The 13,690-nt window shown below is 54.6% G+C and overlaps 1 protein-coding gene across 2 annotated transcripts in view; it reads right to left on the bottom strand.

Moving 5' to 3' along the window:
• TAF4 (TATA-box binding protein associated factor 4) overlaps positions 1 to 5,301 on the bottom strand; it is a 95,076-nt gene extending 89,775 nt beyond the window's left edge. Inside the window, exons 1-2 of one of the 2 annotated variants that reach the window (XM_077952132.1) lie at positions 4,954 to 5,301; positions 3,877 to 4,878 (exon numbers count right to left, since the gene is read on the bottom strand). In XM_077952132.1, the coding sequence (XP_077808258.1) occupies positions 3,877 to 4,878; positions 4,954 to 5,230 (1,279 nt within the window). In that variant the 5' untranslated portion in view covers positions 5,231 to 5,301. Of the gene's footprint in view, positions 1 to 3,876 lie in introns of both variants that reach the window. The other variant, XM_015148644.3, reaches the window with a different exon arrangement.
• Between the last annotated feature and the right edge of the window lie 8,389 nt (positions 5,302 to 13,690).

Here is a 13,690-nt window from a genome sequence, read left to right on the forward strand (position 1 = left end):
AGGAAGGCCCAGAGCGGCACCTCTGCCCTATGCTAGGCAGAGCTGCCCAGGGCTGTCTTTACACAGCTCCCCAAAAGTTACTTTTCTTTGTTCTTTTCAAATGTCACTCCTTCCTAGGTATGTCAAAAGAAACACCTGATTAAGACCTCTAGCCTAAAGCGAGCCCTCCACCCAGGTCCAGGCCTCCAAAGGGCACTGCAACCCTCCCCTATGTTGGCAGGCAGGCAACTGCTGCCCCAGGGTGACCCACCTGAGATCTCAGGAACTTCCCCACTGACAGAACCAGAGTCAGCTGCCACGCCAAACACCTCGGTCACCGAGAAGACATCCAGTCTGGATAATGTGTGAAAAACAGTGAAAATGAGGGGAACTGGGAGACTGTGGAATAGTGATGCCACCTGACAGCTGTGTTCTGTCAGGCCCAACGTGACAGAATTCACATTCTTCACCTAACGGGCAACCCCACTTTACAGCTGGGGAAGCCGAGGCTCTAAGGGACAACATATTCCTCCCAGGTCAAAGGGCAACAGGGCCCTCAAGTCACAAAATCGAAACTTCTAGGAATGTCCCTTGTGCCAGAGCACTGGCTGCCACCACTGGCCACCGGAACTCAGAGCATGCCGCCACCCAGCATGGGGCTGGACTCGCCAAACCCAACCCCTGTCCCAACAGCGCGATTAAGGGCTAGTGGACTTTTTCCCCCTTTCCCCACAGATGGGAACCAATGCTGCAGACACCACCCGTAGACACACGTTCACCTGGGAGTACTCATCCTAAAACACGCAGCAAGCACACGCTCCCTAGGCCAAGGGATAGAGGACCACGGTGAGAAAGTGCTTTTCTGTCCTGGAATGGGAATCTACACTTGGGACAAATCTTAGAGCAACAGGAGAGTAAATCTGGCATGAAAGCACAATAGACCAAGATGCACTGAAGAAAATGCGAATTTGCCAGGCCAAAAGATAACCTTTAGAAATGAAATTCTTTACCTTACACCTACCTGAAAAGATCTCTCAATTTACAAACATGCTAATTTGGGTGTCAGATTACTTTTTTCTTCCTTCAGCTGTAATCACAACCTGACTATGACGTTATGACTATCCTAAGCTGTACAGAACTAGTGCTTTTCAGTGTTCTTGGGACAAGTGTGTCATCTGCAACAATCTCACTAAAGACTTAATTTTCTCATTTTTCCTCAGTGAATAAAATTTAAACTCTGGCACCTCAAACCAGCAAATTACAATTATATTAACATAACTATCTTTACAACACTGTCCTGACAAAGAATATCAAGACAGCGAGCTAAAGCCAAATTCAACATACGTGGCGCACTGTGGGGCTGAAACACTCAGGGCCTAAGGCTTAGCCAGAAAGACTTCAGGGTGAAACCTCTCTGTCCCCTCCCTTCTCCCATCCAAGACCTCCACAGAGGGAAGGCCTGGGAGGGGCAGGCCCTTTCACACCCCATCCAATTGCCATTCATCTGCTACTCCACTTGACACCCACATGCAGCTTCGAGAACCCTGCCCACCCCTAATACTCCCGGCTCCTCCTCAGTTTGCAAGACTGAGTTGTTACTAGAATGAGTTATTAGCCAAGCAAGAGTTATTTTTGTTACTTCCATCTTTGTTCTAAACATTTTTATTATGAAATATTTCAATGAACAGGGAGCCAACTAGAATAATTTAATATTCTCTGATCAATCAATTACAGGAAGTAACCAGAGTATTTGCAATTTGCCATTTTGATTTACAAAATTAAGTTGTACTGTTTAATAAAAGAAGGTACTCTGGTTTGGGGCACTGCTAGTTTTATTGATATATATGTATTTTTTTTGCTTTGGCTACTAGTGAAATAAACAACAATCAAAATTCCTCATCAGTAGATCAACTGCAGGGGATCATGAAGAGATGCGATAAATCTTTCATTTTTTAGACAGTAGCATTCAGCTCCTTGAAAGTACCATTCTCAGCACTGCCACCCAAACGTCTGTGTGAGCTGTTCCTCTGTCCTCACACACGGGAATCACGCACAGTCAACACTCTTACAGTTGTTTTTCAAGTTGTCACCTCATCAAACACACCTGACCCTAAAACTGACCTTAAAACAGAAGATGGAAGTGAGTCCCAGAATCACTCATGATAAATACAGCAGAAATGCCCTTTTCCAACTATGTGTTCCTCCACCTCCTTCCAGAAGAAAGAGATGAGGCTTTACCTATGCAGAGGCTCAGAGCAAGACAACCTGGCCAGCCCCTCAAGGCGGAGTCCAATACCTATCCAAAGTGGTGCAACAGGCACCTGGCCTGCGCTGAGACATGCGGGACCGCTGGAAAAACATTTTTATAAATAAAGCATTGCGATAGTTTACATAACAGATCACGGCCATCAAAAACCTTTTTACAACATTACTAAAGATCAGCCACATTTTCTACTAAAAGCTCAATATACACATAGGAGCAAAACCAAGACTTTGGCGAAACATCCCTACAAATGCTTCAGTACTCCAACAGCTTGTCATAACGGGCGTCTCAGCAACCCCGGAGAAGTGGCTTCTCAGCCCTCTTCCTCCCTGGAGCACTGCAGCCTAGCGGTCTCCCAGACAGACTCTCCCTACCCCCGCCCTGTCCAGTCTGACCACCAGCCCTGAACTTCACATACTCGGACAGGAAAACCTTTCACTTCTGAAGATGCTGCAAACCTCTCAAAGTGACCAATAGCTCCCTTCAGAGAGGGGACACAGAAAAGACCCACGCTCTCCTCGAAGTTCCTACTACTGCTGCCACCGAGCTGCTACAACTGCATGGCGCGCGTCACCACAGGCCGGGGAGGAGCTCCCCTGCCCAGCACCCACCAAGGCGGCTGGGGAGGGATGGGGAGCCCCAGACAAAAGCAGCCTAGCGTGCAATGCTGGTCAGGCAATCTTTCCCGTCAAACTTGAGGGGCCCTGAGGAGTCGCAGAGACAGCAGACTAGACCAAGAGCGTGAGTACTGCCAGGCAGAAGGGGCGTCTGAGCCCAAGGCATCCGCAGCACAGCCAGTATTACCCCGAGACCCCTGCACGGAGCGAGAGCATCTGCTGCCACCGCCCTCCCACTGCCCTCCCGAGGGGGCAGCAACCAGACTAGCTGGGCGCTCTTTCCTTTAGGCACCAACGCAGCGCTGGAAGAGACGGTGACACACACGGTGCTGAAACCCTACTCCAGAGCATGGCTCTCAGCAAGGCTGCGCGCCGGGAGGACTCTCGCAGGGTGCGCCCGACATCTCTGCCCTCCTGGTGGCCAACAGGGAAGCCCAAGCCTTCCATCCCGACTTCCCGAGCCTCGAGGAGGGGGTGTCGTGCCCCCGTCCTCGCCTGGAGACTGGGGAGGCTCAAGCCCAGGGTCACAAAGGGGCAGAAAGGCTAAGTGGGGACACAGGCCACACGCCTAACTGCAGAACTGAGCAGGGGACAGTTGCTGCCACTCGCACCTCCAGGTTCTGCCCTCAGCTCTGCAGACCCCATCGCCTGGCCCAGGGAGCCCCTGCGCTGAGCCTTCCAACCGGGGCAGGGGCACACAGGGCGGGAGCAGGTAAGGACCGCTCCAGTAGGAGTCCTGGCTGAGCCACTCTGAAACAGACCAGCCCCAGCCACAGGCAGCCACCGCGGACGTCTGGAACAGCGACAGGGACGCAGACTATGCCGACTCCCTCTGGCTCACTCGCAGGCAGCCACCCGGGCTGGCCCCGCACCTGGGTAGAGGCTGCCCCTCGGCCTGCTCCAGCCACGGGCCTACGGGACAGATGACCTTAGCATTCCACCAGCGGAGAACTTCCTGGAACTGGCAGCTGGCGCTGCTGGACCCGCCCTTCCCTCCCGCCCCGTGCGGCCACTCACCTGGGGGCAGCTGGAAGTTCTGGATGTTGGTCGGGTTCTGAGGCGGCTGCGGCAGGCGGGGGGCCAGCACGGTGGGCGTCAGGGTGGCCCGGATCCCGCTGGTGGTGGCCGTGGGCGTCCGGGGCAGGCTCTGGGTCACTGCGCCGGCCGCGCCTTTGGGCAGCCCGGTGGGGGTCCCGGGGGCGGGCGGTGGGACGGCGGCGGGGCTGGGCAGCGCCCCTTGCATAGTTGGCCCGATGACCATGCTGGCAGCCGTGCTGGCCGGGCCGCTGGCCGCCAGGGTCTGCGCCGCCGGGGGCGCCGCCTGCACCACCGTCTTGGGCGACTCGGCCTTGACCCCCGGCGCTGGCGCTGCAGCCGCCGCGCCAGGCCCGGGCTGGCCGCTGACCCCCGCGGGGCCCCCGGCGGCCGGGGCGGGGGCGGGGGCTGCCCCGGCGCTGCCCCCGTTCTGGGCTGCGGCAGGGGGCGGCGCAGCGGGCGCGGCGGTCGGGGGTCCGGCAGGGTGGCCGGGCGGCCGCGCCAGGGTGGCGGGCGCGGGGGGTGGCGGGGGCGGGGCGGCGGCGGGGGCGGCGGGCGCGGGGGCGGCGGGGGGCGAGGGCGCGGCGGGCGCGGGGGGCGCGGCGGCGCCCACGAAGGGGGGCGTCTGGATGACAGTGCCGGGGGCGGCGGGCTTGGGCAGCGGCAGCAGCGCGGCGGGCCCGTTGTTGACCAGGCTGACAGCAGGTGCGGCGGCGTGGTGCGAGTTCAGCAGCGCGGCGCTCCCATTCAAAGTTTGCGCGGCGCCGGGGCCGGCGGGCTTGCCAGGGCCAGGGCCGGGGCCGGGCCCGGGGCCGGGGCCGGGGCCGGCGCGGGCGGCCAGCGCGGTGGGGCCGGCGGGCTTGGCGGGGCCGGCGGGGGCGGGCTCGGGCCCCGCGGCGACGGCGGCGGCGGCGGGCACCGGGGCGCAGGCCCCCGCGCTGCCCTCGGGCGGCGGCCTCAGCTTCGCGGCGGGCGGCGCGGGCCCTGCGGGGACAAGGGGGCGGCGCGGTGAGGGGGGGCCCGGGCGCCGCGGCCCCCCGCCCCCCGGCCGCGCTCTACCTGCGGGGGGCGGCTCCGGCGCCGCTCCGGGCGCGCCCTCGGCGGGGGCGGCCGGCCCTGCGCCCGCGGCTCCGGCCGGGCTGCCGCTCACAACATGGTTCCCGAGCGCGCCGGCGGCCGCGGCCCGCACCTCGGGCGTGCGCGGCGCGAGGTGGTGGTGGTGGGCCGCGCTGGCCGCCAGCTGCGACTCGAGCGAGCCCACCAGGTCGCTCACCACTTTCTCGTCCACCTCGCTGTTGAAGAAGACCTCGTCCAGCAGATCCGAGCCCGCCGCCATCTTTTTTCCTCGGCCGCCGCCGCCGCCGCCGCTCGGGCCGAGCGCGCCTGGGCGAGGAGGAGGTTCCGAGTGGGGCGGGCGCTGGGCGGGCGGGGGGCGGCGCGCGGCCGGCGGGGGGCGGGGGCGCGCGGCCGGGGGGCGGGGGCGCGGGGGTGGCGCTCCTGCGCAGGCGCGGAGACCGCGGGCGCCCGGCGATTGGCTGCGGTGCGCACTTAAAAGGCGCGGCCAATGGCTGCGAGCGCTAGAGGCCGGGGCGCGGGCGGTCGGCCTGGGCGCGGTAGCAGCGGCGGGAAGCGCGGGGGCTGGAGCTCGGGGACGCGGGAGCCGGGGCGGTGGCGGGCAGGGCGGGGCGGTGGCCGCCGGGCGGGGCGCGGGATGCGGGGACGGTGCGCCGGGCCGGGCCGAGGCGAGCGCGGGGCGGCGACGGGGCTTCGCTCTTTGTCTCCGCTCGCTCCAAAATGGCTGCGGCGGCGCTGACGGGAACGCCGGGCGGGCCGCCCTGTGCGGTGGCAGCGGAGGTGCAGGGCCCGTCCGAGGCCCGGGGAGCAGCGCGCGGGGATGCCGGGGCGCCGGCCGGGCAGCGCGCAGGCCCCGGAGTGGATGGGCCCGAGAAGCAGGCGGGGACGGGGACGGGGCTCTCGCAGCGCGCCCTGAGGACGGGGACCGGCGCCCGGCCCCTCCAAGCCGCCGCGGGGAAGGAAGCTGGGTCCGCCCCTGGGTAGCCGGTCCCGGGCGGTGGGGAGGGGTCCTGCGCGCACGGCTCTTCTCGCCCTCCAATCGTGACCACCCCTGGCCCTTCCCTCCATTTTTAATCAATAAACTAAGCCGCCCCGGGGTGACTGTACCCGCACCTAGCTGCCTTGGAGACGGGAGTGTCATTATAAGCCCGTAGGTAAGAGCACGGTGCCTGCCAGGCGCCAAACGAAGTTCCCGAGCTGGCAAGTCTGGAAGTAGCTTTCTTTTTACCTTCTGCTGGGGGAGGGGAGTAAGTTACCTAAAATGTTCCCAAGCACCTTCTCTCTAGAAATACTTCAGTAAAAGTTCCAGTTCCCTCTTTCTGCGTGTTTTATTTTCCAACCAAAAGATGGTGTTATTGGACATTTCTAGTGGTTTTCCTTTCTCCCATTTCTTTCTAAGAGCCCAGAATAGGTTTCAGAGAGACGCTTCCTTGCCTCGGACCTCACTGGGGACAAGAGGCCGCAGGATCAGTCTTCGCAGCTGAAGACAGCGCCGCAATAAGCAGAGACCTCGGGACGATGAATGACGTTGCTGACATAGAAAATGATTTTTTTAATTGTTGTAGCAAAGGAGACTGCTAGTCTCAACAGCAGACCCGAACTGGACCCTTGTGCCTGTTCGAATTGCAGCCTCGCAAGGGAATGGACTGACTGAGACAGCTGGAATACGGGACTTCACCCCAGGCTTGTTTCTCGACAGCAGCAGCAGCCAATGAGCATTGAGGACGGAGCCTAGGAGAGGTGCCTCCCCTCTAGGGAAACAGTGTTCGGGGGAAATCACTGCAAACGTACAGCTGGAATTTTGTACCTGAACTTTGGCTCCCAGAAGGCAGGAAAGGAAATGAATGAAGCCAGCTGGGTATGGCAGGGAGGGCCCCTATGGGTGCACATATGGGGCACCTTGAGCTCAGTAGGGGGACAGTCTGAGTTTTCCAGAAAGAGCAGAGATATAAAGTGATGATTAAATCTCGAGATTTTTAATTTTTAAGTGTTGACAACTAATTAGAACATTTTTAAAGTAGGTCAAACCACAGGCAGGCTGACCGGCCTCATGCACAACTTGCAAGGTGGGGCGCACCAGGCTCACAGCACAGCCCATACCCTCAGACCCCTCACACTGGAGTGGGAGCAGAAGCAGAACGCCGGACTTGCATGAAACAGACCAAGTTCCAAGGCCCCTGGGTCCCAAAGGCTGGGGTAACTTAAGGTTCCCACGCTCAGGCCTCCACTCTTCAAGTCCGCTGCTACTCCACTGAGATCTGTAATGAGTCTCCTGCCATCTACACACAGTGGTGGCTTCTCTTCTCCAAGGCCCCGCCAGGAGCCCTTCATTCCAACATATTCGGGGCTCTCTGTAGGCTGGGCTCAGCCTCCTGCACACACGCCTTGGTTGACATTATCCGCAGGATCTTCTGAGGAACCGTCCAGCCTGGCAACTGCAGAAACTGTGAGGAGTTTAGGGTCTGTGCCCACCTATCCCAGCTTCCCTTGCAAGGAGGGTCTTGTGCACCAGAAGACCCTGGGGAGGGTGGGAGCTGCAGACAGCCAGGCAGCTCTATGTCTGGGGTTTGCAGGAGCACTGCCTCCCCGAGGAGGAGGAGCTGGGGTGTGGCGGGGGTGTGAGGACACCCCTCCTAGTGTGAGGAGCTGGGGTGTGGCGGGGGTGTGAGGAGGAGCTGGGGTGTGGCGGGGGTGTGAGGACGCCCCTCCTAGTGTTCATGTGGTGGGGGGTCACCCTGGGGACCTCGGGCCAAATTTTAGTTACTGTATGATTTAAGTTGTTGGCACAAGCAGGTAGGACTTGTGTAGTTTGAAAGAAAAATCCCACCCAGCATAAAAAGAGGAAAGAGGGAATTGTAACAAATGTCAATCATAAGCACTGTTTAAATCCAGAAAAATGTTTGCTGGGAGGCTATGGGCAGAGAGGTGGCCTCAGCAGCGGGCAGCTCAGTGGGCCTTCCAAGTTTACTAAGCAGGGTCTTTTTCAATAAAATAGAGCATCAGACATGCTCACTTAAATATAAAAAAAATAAAAACAAGTTTTGGATTAAGTTTAAAACACATTAAGAATAAAACAAATCTAAGAATAAAAGGAATCAGTGGTTTCCAAGCTGTAGGTTGTGTGAAAGGTCTGTGGTGTTTGTTTTGTGACCTGTGCTTTTATTGTCTGCCTGACTGCCTTCATCATAAAACAAATTTTTTTTAACAAGCCACCGCCGTGGCTCATGCCTGTAATTGCAGCACTTTAGGAGGCTGAGGCAGGAGGATGGCCTGAGCCCAGGAGTTCAAGACCAGCCTGGGCAACAAAGCAAGACACTGTCTCTACTAAAAACATCTTTTTTTAATTAGCCAAGCGTGGTGGTGTGCACCTGTGGTCTCAGCTCTTTGGGAGATTGGAGCAGGAGGATCACTTGGGCCCTGGAGTTCAAGGCTACAAGTGTGCCACTGTGCTCCAGGCAGGGCGACAGAATGAGACCTCTTCCCCCTACTCCGCAAAGAAAAAGGCGTGCAGCTAGATAGCAGCTGAGTGTTTTTGGGGTGTCTTCAGCCCCACTGGCAGCGTTCCTCAGTCTTGCAGACTCAGGGGATGTCCGTGGTCAAAAATGAGTCCACATCCCAGGGAGAAACTTGTGGCCACCTAATTGCTCTGTAAATGCAGATGGACGCATTTCTCAAGGCTGCCTTAACAAATTGTATACAACTTCAGCAACAGAGGTGGAGTCTCACAGCTCTAGACACCAGAACCAGGGTGTGGGCAGGGCCGCACTCCCTCCGGACGCTCCAGGGGAGGATCCTTCCTGCCTCCTCCAGCTTCCGGTGGCTCCAAGCATTCCTGGGCTTGTGGCCACATCACTCCAGTCTCTGTATTCACCTGACCTTCTCCCTGTGTGTCTGTGTCCTCTCACAAGGATACCAGTCGTTGGATTCAAGACCTCCCTAAATCCAAAACGATTTCATCACAAGATCCTTAACCAATTATGTCTGCAAAGCCCCTGCTTCCAAATAAGGTCACATTCTCACGTTCTAGTGGATATGGTTTGAGGGGACACTATTCAAGTCAGTATTACATGGGATGGCTACTTACTGTTCACTTATAGGGAGACCTTTGAGAAATTAGGAGGCACTTAGCCTGTCCCGTTCACCCCAGAACACAAGCCTGGGGAGGCTGAAGTCTGAGACAGTAGCCTGCGACCTGAGAGTTCTGGAGTAGAGAAGTCCACTGGCCAGGACACCTCCACCCCCTGCCCTGCTTTTGCAAGGAAATGAGGATGCTCAGATCTGCTCGGCCAGGACTCTCGCCAGGGTCAGGCCTTGGCCAGACACCAGCGTTAATCAGGCCTGACACGTGATCAAGGGCCAGGCGGAGCCTGTTGTACAGATGAGGAGGGACTGGAGCTTGAGGTTAAGTCAGCAGCCCAGGTTTCATTCTTGGAAGGGGCAGAAACCTTGGACTCGGACCCAAAAGCTGGCAGAGCTGGCACTGCCCAGCTGACCGACCCGTGCATCCCCACACCAGACGCACTTGGATGCCACGGATTAGACTCCTGCTCACTAAATTATAGTCAAGAGTCAGGCCTGCTTCCTCCCTGAAATTGACCCAGATCTCCCAAGTGGGGCTGTCTGCAAACTCTTTTTTTTTTTTTTTTTTTTTTTTTTGAGACAGAGTCTCCCTTTGTCGCCCAGGCTGGAGTGCAGTGGCCGGATCTCAGCTCACTGCAAGCTCCGCCTTCCCGGGTTTACGCCATTCTCCTGCCTCAGCCTCCCGAGTAGCTGGGACTACAGGCGCCCACCACCTCGCCCGGCTAGTTTTTTGTATTTTTTAGTAGAGACGGGGTTTCACCATATTAGCCAGGATGGTCTCGATCTCCTGACCTCGTGATCCGCCCGTCTCGGCCTCCCAAAGTGCTGGGATTACAGGCTTGAGCCACCGCGCCCGGCCCGCAAACTCTTGAGTGACTCATTTACAACAGCCTCTTGGCTGACTCCCATAAATGGCTAACCATAGCCATCATGGATGGATTTTACTAGCTTAACTCAGACAGCAGCGTATTTATTTCAAAGCTCAGGAGTGAACGTCTTTGTCCTGACGGCACTCCAACAAGTCAGCCTTCCTGGGACCTCTCCTTCCCAAGGTGCAAGCAAGGAATGACCTTTCCAGTGAGAGAAGCCTGTGGTCTCTAAACCCCTCCCTAACCTGGAAAGGTGCAACGCTACTGGGCTCCCACTTTCTAAGCACGAGGTCCACCCAGGAGTTTCTTAGGAGTGCTCTTGCTGCTTTGGTTAATTCCTAAAATAACTTTCCCCATAGTCTGTTCACATACTCAGTTTATAAAATCCAAGCACCTCCTGGCTGGGCGTGGTGGCTCACACCTGTAATCCTAGCACTTTGGGAGGCCAAGGTGGCCCGATCATCTGAGGTTCAAGACCAGCCTGGCCAACGTGGCAAAAGCCTGTCTCTACAAAAATGCAAACTGTAGCCGGGCATGATGGCAAGTGCCTGTAGTTCCAGCTACTGAGCCCAGGAGGTGGAGGTTGCAGTGCACTGAGATGGTGCCATTGCAATCCAGCCTGGGTGATAGAGGAAGACACTACCCCCCTGCCAAAAACAAAAACAAAAACAAAACCCACCTTCCTGAAAACATTTAGTTCCATTGCAGGTGCTTTGGAAGATTTAACAAACCACAGTTTTGTCATTGGTAAGGTTTACTCAGTAAGCATAGTTAGGATGGGACATATAAAGCTAAGATATTAGATGCTGACTATCAAGTGTCAATTTGAGTGTAAAAAATGAAACTTTTAAAGTAATACCCTTTACAAGAGCATCAAAAACCAAATACCTCAATATCAAACTAACAAAAAGAAATGTAAGACCTATAGTCAGAAGATTGTAAACCATGATTGAGAGAAATTAGGGGAAAAAAAATACACGGAGGGATACACTGGGTTCAAGAGTCAGAGGCTCGATATTGTAAAAATGTCATTTCTCCCAAAATTATCTACAGATTGTACACAAAATGAATATTTAAATCCCAGTTGTGTTGTTTTGTTTTTTGTTTTGTTTTGTTTTCTTTACAGAAATGGACAAGCTGGGCTTCTGTTTCCGGTATGGTGGAGTGAACACCTATTGAACTAACCCTCCCAAAGGCAGTGCTGTAAACTCTGGGTAAAATAGGAAACAACACTTACCTGAAGCCACCAGAGCGTGAACACAGCAGGCACATTCTGAAGGTGTGAACACTTGGAAAACGGTACCAGGTGAGTTCCCTGTTTGCACAGCTTCTAGACTAAAGTCAGGTAACAGGCTGTGCCATCCAGGGCAAATAAAACTCCAATAAAAAGCCGTATGTTTTTCTGGCTGGAAAAGCTAGAAGACAAGTGTGATGGTTAATACTGAGTGTCAACTTGATTGGATTGAAGGATGGAAAGTATTATTCATGGGTGTGTCTGTGAGGATATTGCCAAAGGGGATTAACGTTTGAGTCAGTGGACTGGGAGAGGCAAAGCCACCCTCAATGTGAGTGGGCACCATCTAATCAGCTGCCAATGCGACTAGAATAAAGCAGGCAGAAGAAGGAGGAATGAGCAGGTTTGCTGAGTCTTCTGGCCTCCATCTTTCTCCTATGCTTGATGCTTCCTGCCCTCAAACATCAGACTCCAAGTTCTTTGGCTTTTGGACTCTTGGCCTTTGTGATTTGCCAGGGGCTCTCAGGCCTTCACGCACAGACTGAAAGCTGCACCGTCGGCTTCCCTACTTTTGAGGGTTTTGGGACTCAGACTGATCCAGTGCTGGCTTCCTTGCTCCTCAACTTGCAGACAGCCTATCATGGAACTTTACCTCGTGATGATGTGAGTCAATTCTCCTTAATAAACTCCCTTTCCTATATACATCTATCCTATTCTGTCCCTCTAGAGAACGCTGATCATACAGTAAATTGGTACCAGAAGCGGGGTGATCAGCCAGCTACTTGGTGGCAGGTTAATTATATTGGAACTCTTCCACCATGGAAAGGGCTATGATTTGTCCTCACTGGTATAGACACTTACTCCGGATATGGGTTTGCCTATCCTGCATGCAATGCTTCTACCAAGACTACCATCCGTAGACTGACAGAATGCCTTATCCAGCGTCATGGTATTCCATACAGCATTGCCTCTTACCAAGGCACTCACTTTACAGCTAAAGAAGGGCAGCAGTGGACTCAGGCTCATGGAATTCACTTATCTTACCATGTTCCCCATCATCCCGAAGCAGCTGGATAGGTGGAATGGCCCTTTGAAGTCACAATCACAACAGCAACTAGGTGAGAATACTTTGCAAGACTGGGCAGAGTTCTCTGGAAGGCCATGGATGCTCTGAATCAGCATCCAGTATACCGTACTGTTTCTCCCATAGCCAGGATTCACAGGACCAGAAATCAAGGGGTGGAAGTGGAAGTGGCACCACTCACCATCACTCCTAGTGACCCACTAGCAAACTTTTTGCTAGTTGGACTAACCACAACCTCTTGAAAGTATGGGAGCATCCCAGAAAGGAGAGAGCTGCAGATCCAAATTCTGTTGATACTCTTTATCTGAATCTCTAGTTGAGCACTGAACCACATATATGGGACAGACTCCAAGCAGCTCGACCTAGAATAAAACCATGGAAATGAAATTTGAGCTGCTATCCAAGGGACTGGGTTTGCAGTCTCAGTTCCATCAAGTCAATTGTCTGCTACCACAGACTCACACACACACATACACATCACACACACACACCACACACACACACATACACAGACACACACACACATCAGTGCTCTACTCCAAACTGTCACAATGTTCAGGATACAATTCAAAATTACTGAATATAAAAAGAAAAAAAAATGGTTATACATTCTCCATCCTACTGGAAGTTGACCCCTGATAGGACCCAGATTGATGAAGTAGCAAACAAGGATTTTAAAACAACTATTATAATTGCTACTGTAAAGGAAAATACACTTTTCTTTTTTTGAGACAGTCTCGCTCTGTTGCCCAGGCTGGAATACAGTGAGACCATCTCAACTCACTGCAGGCTTTGCCTCCCAGACTCAAGAGATCCTCCCACCTCAGCCTCCCAAGTAGCTGGGACTATAGGTGCACACCACCGCACCTGGCTAATTTTTGTATTTTTTTCCTTTTTGGTACAGACAGTGTTTCACTATGTTGCCCAGACTGGTCTCGAACTCCTGGACTCAAGTGATCCACCCACCTCTGCCTCCCAAAGTGCTGGGATTATAGGTGTGAGCCACTGCACCCAGCTGAAAATACACTTTTAACAAGATTTTAAAATCACAACAGATAATTAGAAACTTTTTTTTTTTGAGACAGGGTCTCACTCTGCTGCCCAGGCTGGAGTATAGTGGCACAATCATGGCTGACTACAGCCTTGACCTCCCAGCTACGGTGGTTCTCCCACCTCAGCCTCCCTAGTAACTGGGACTACAGGCTCACATCAGCATGCCCAGCTAACTCTTTTGTATTTTTTGTAGAGTTGAGGATTCTCCATGTTGCCCAGGCTGGTCTTGAACACCTGGCCTCAAGCAATCCTCCTGCCTCAGCCTTCCAAAATACTGGGGTTTACAGGTATGAGCCACAATACCTGTCCAGAAACTGTATTTTTTAAATGGAAATTTTAGAACTGAAAATTAGAATATCTTAAATATAAAGTTAACTGAATTAGTCTAACAGAAGAGTGGAG

Source organism: Macaca mulatta, chromosome 10 (genome assembly GCF_049350105.2).
Source record: "Macaca mulatta isolate MMU2019108-1 chromosome 10, T2T-MMU8v2.0, whole genome shotgun sequence".
NCBI classification, from domain to species: Eukaryota; Metazoa; Chordata; class Mammalia; order Primates; family Cercopithecidae; genus Macaca; species Macaca mulatta.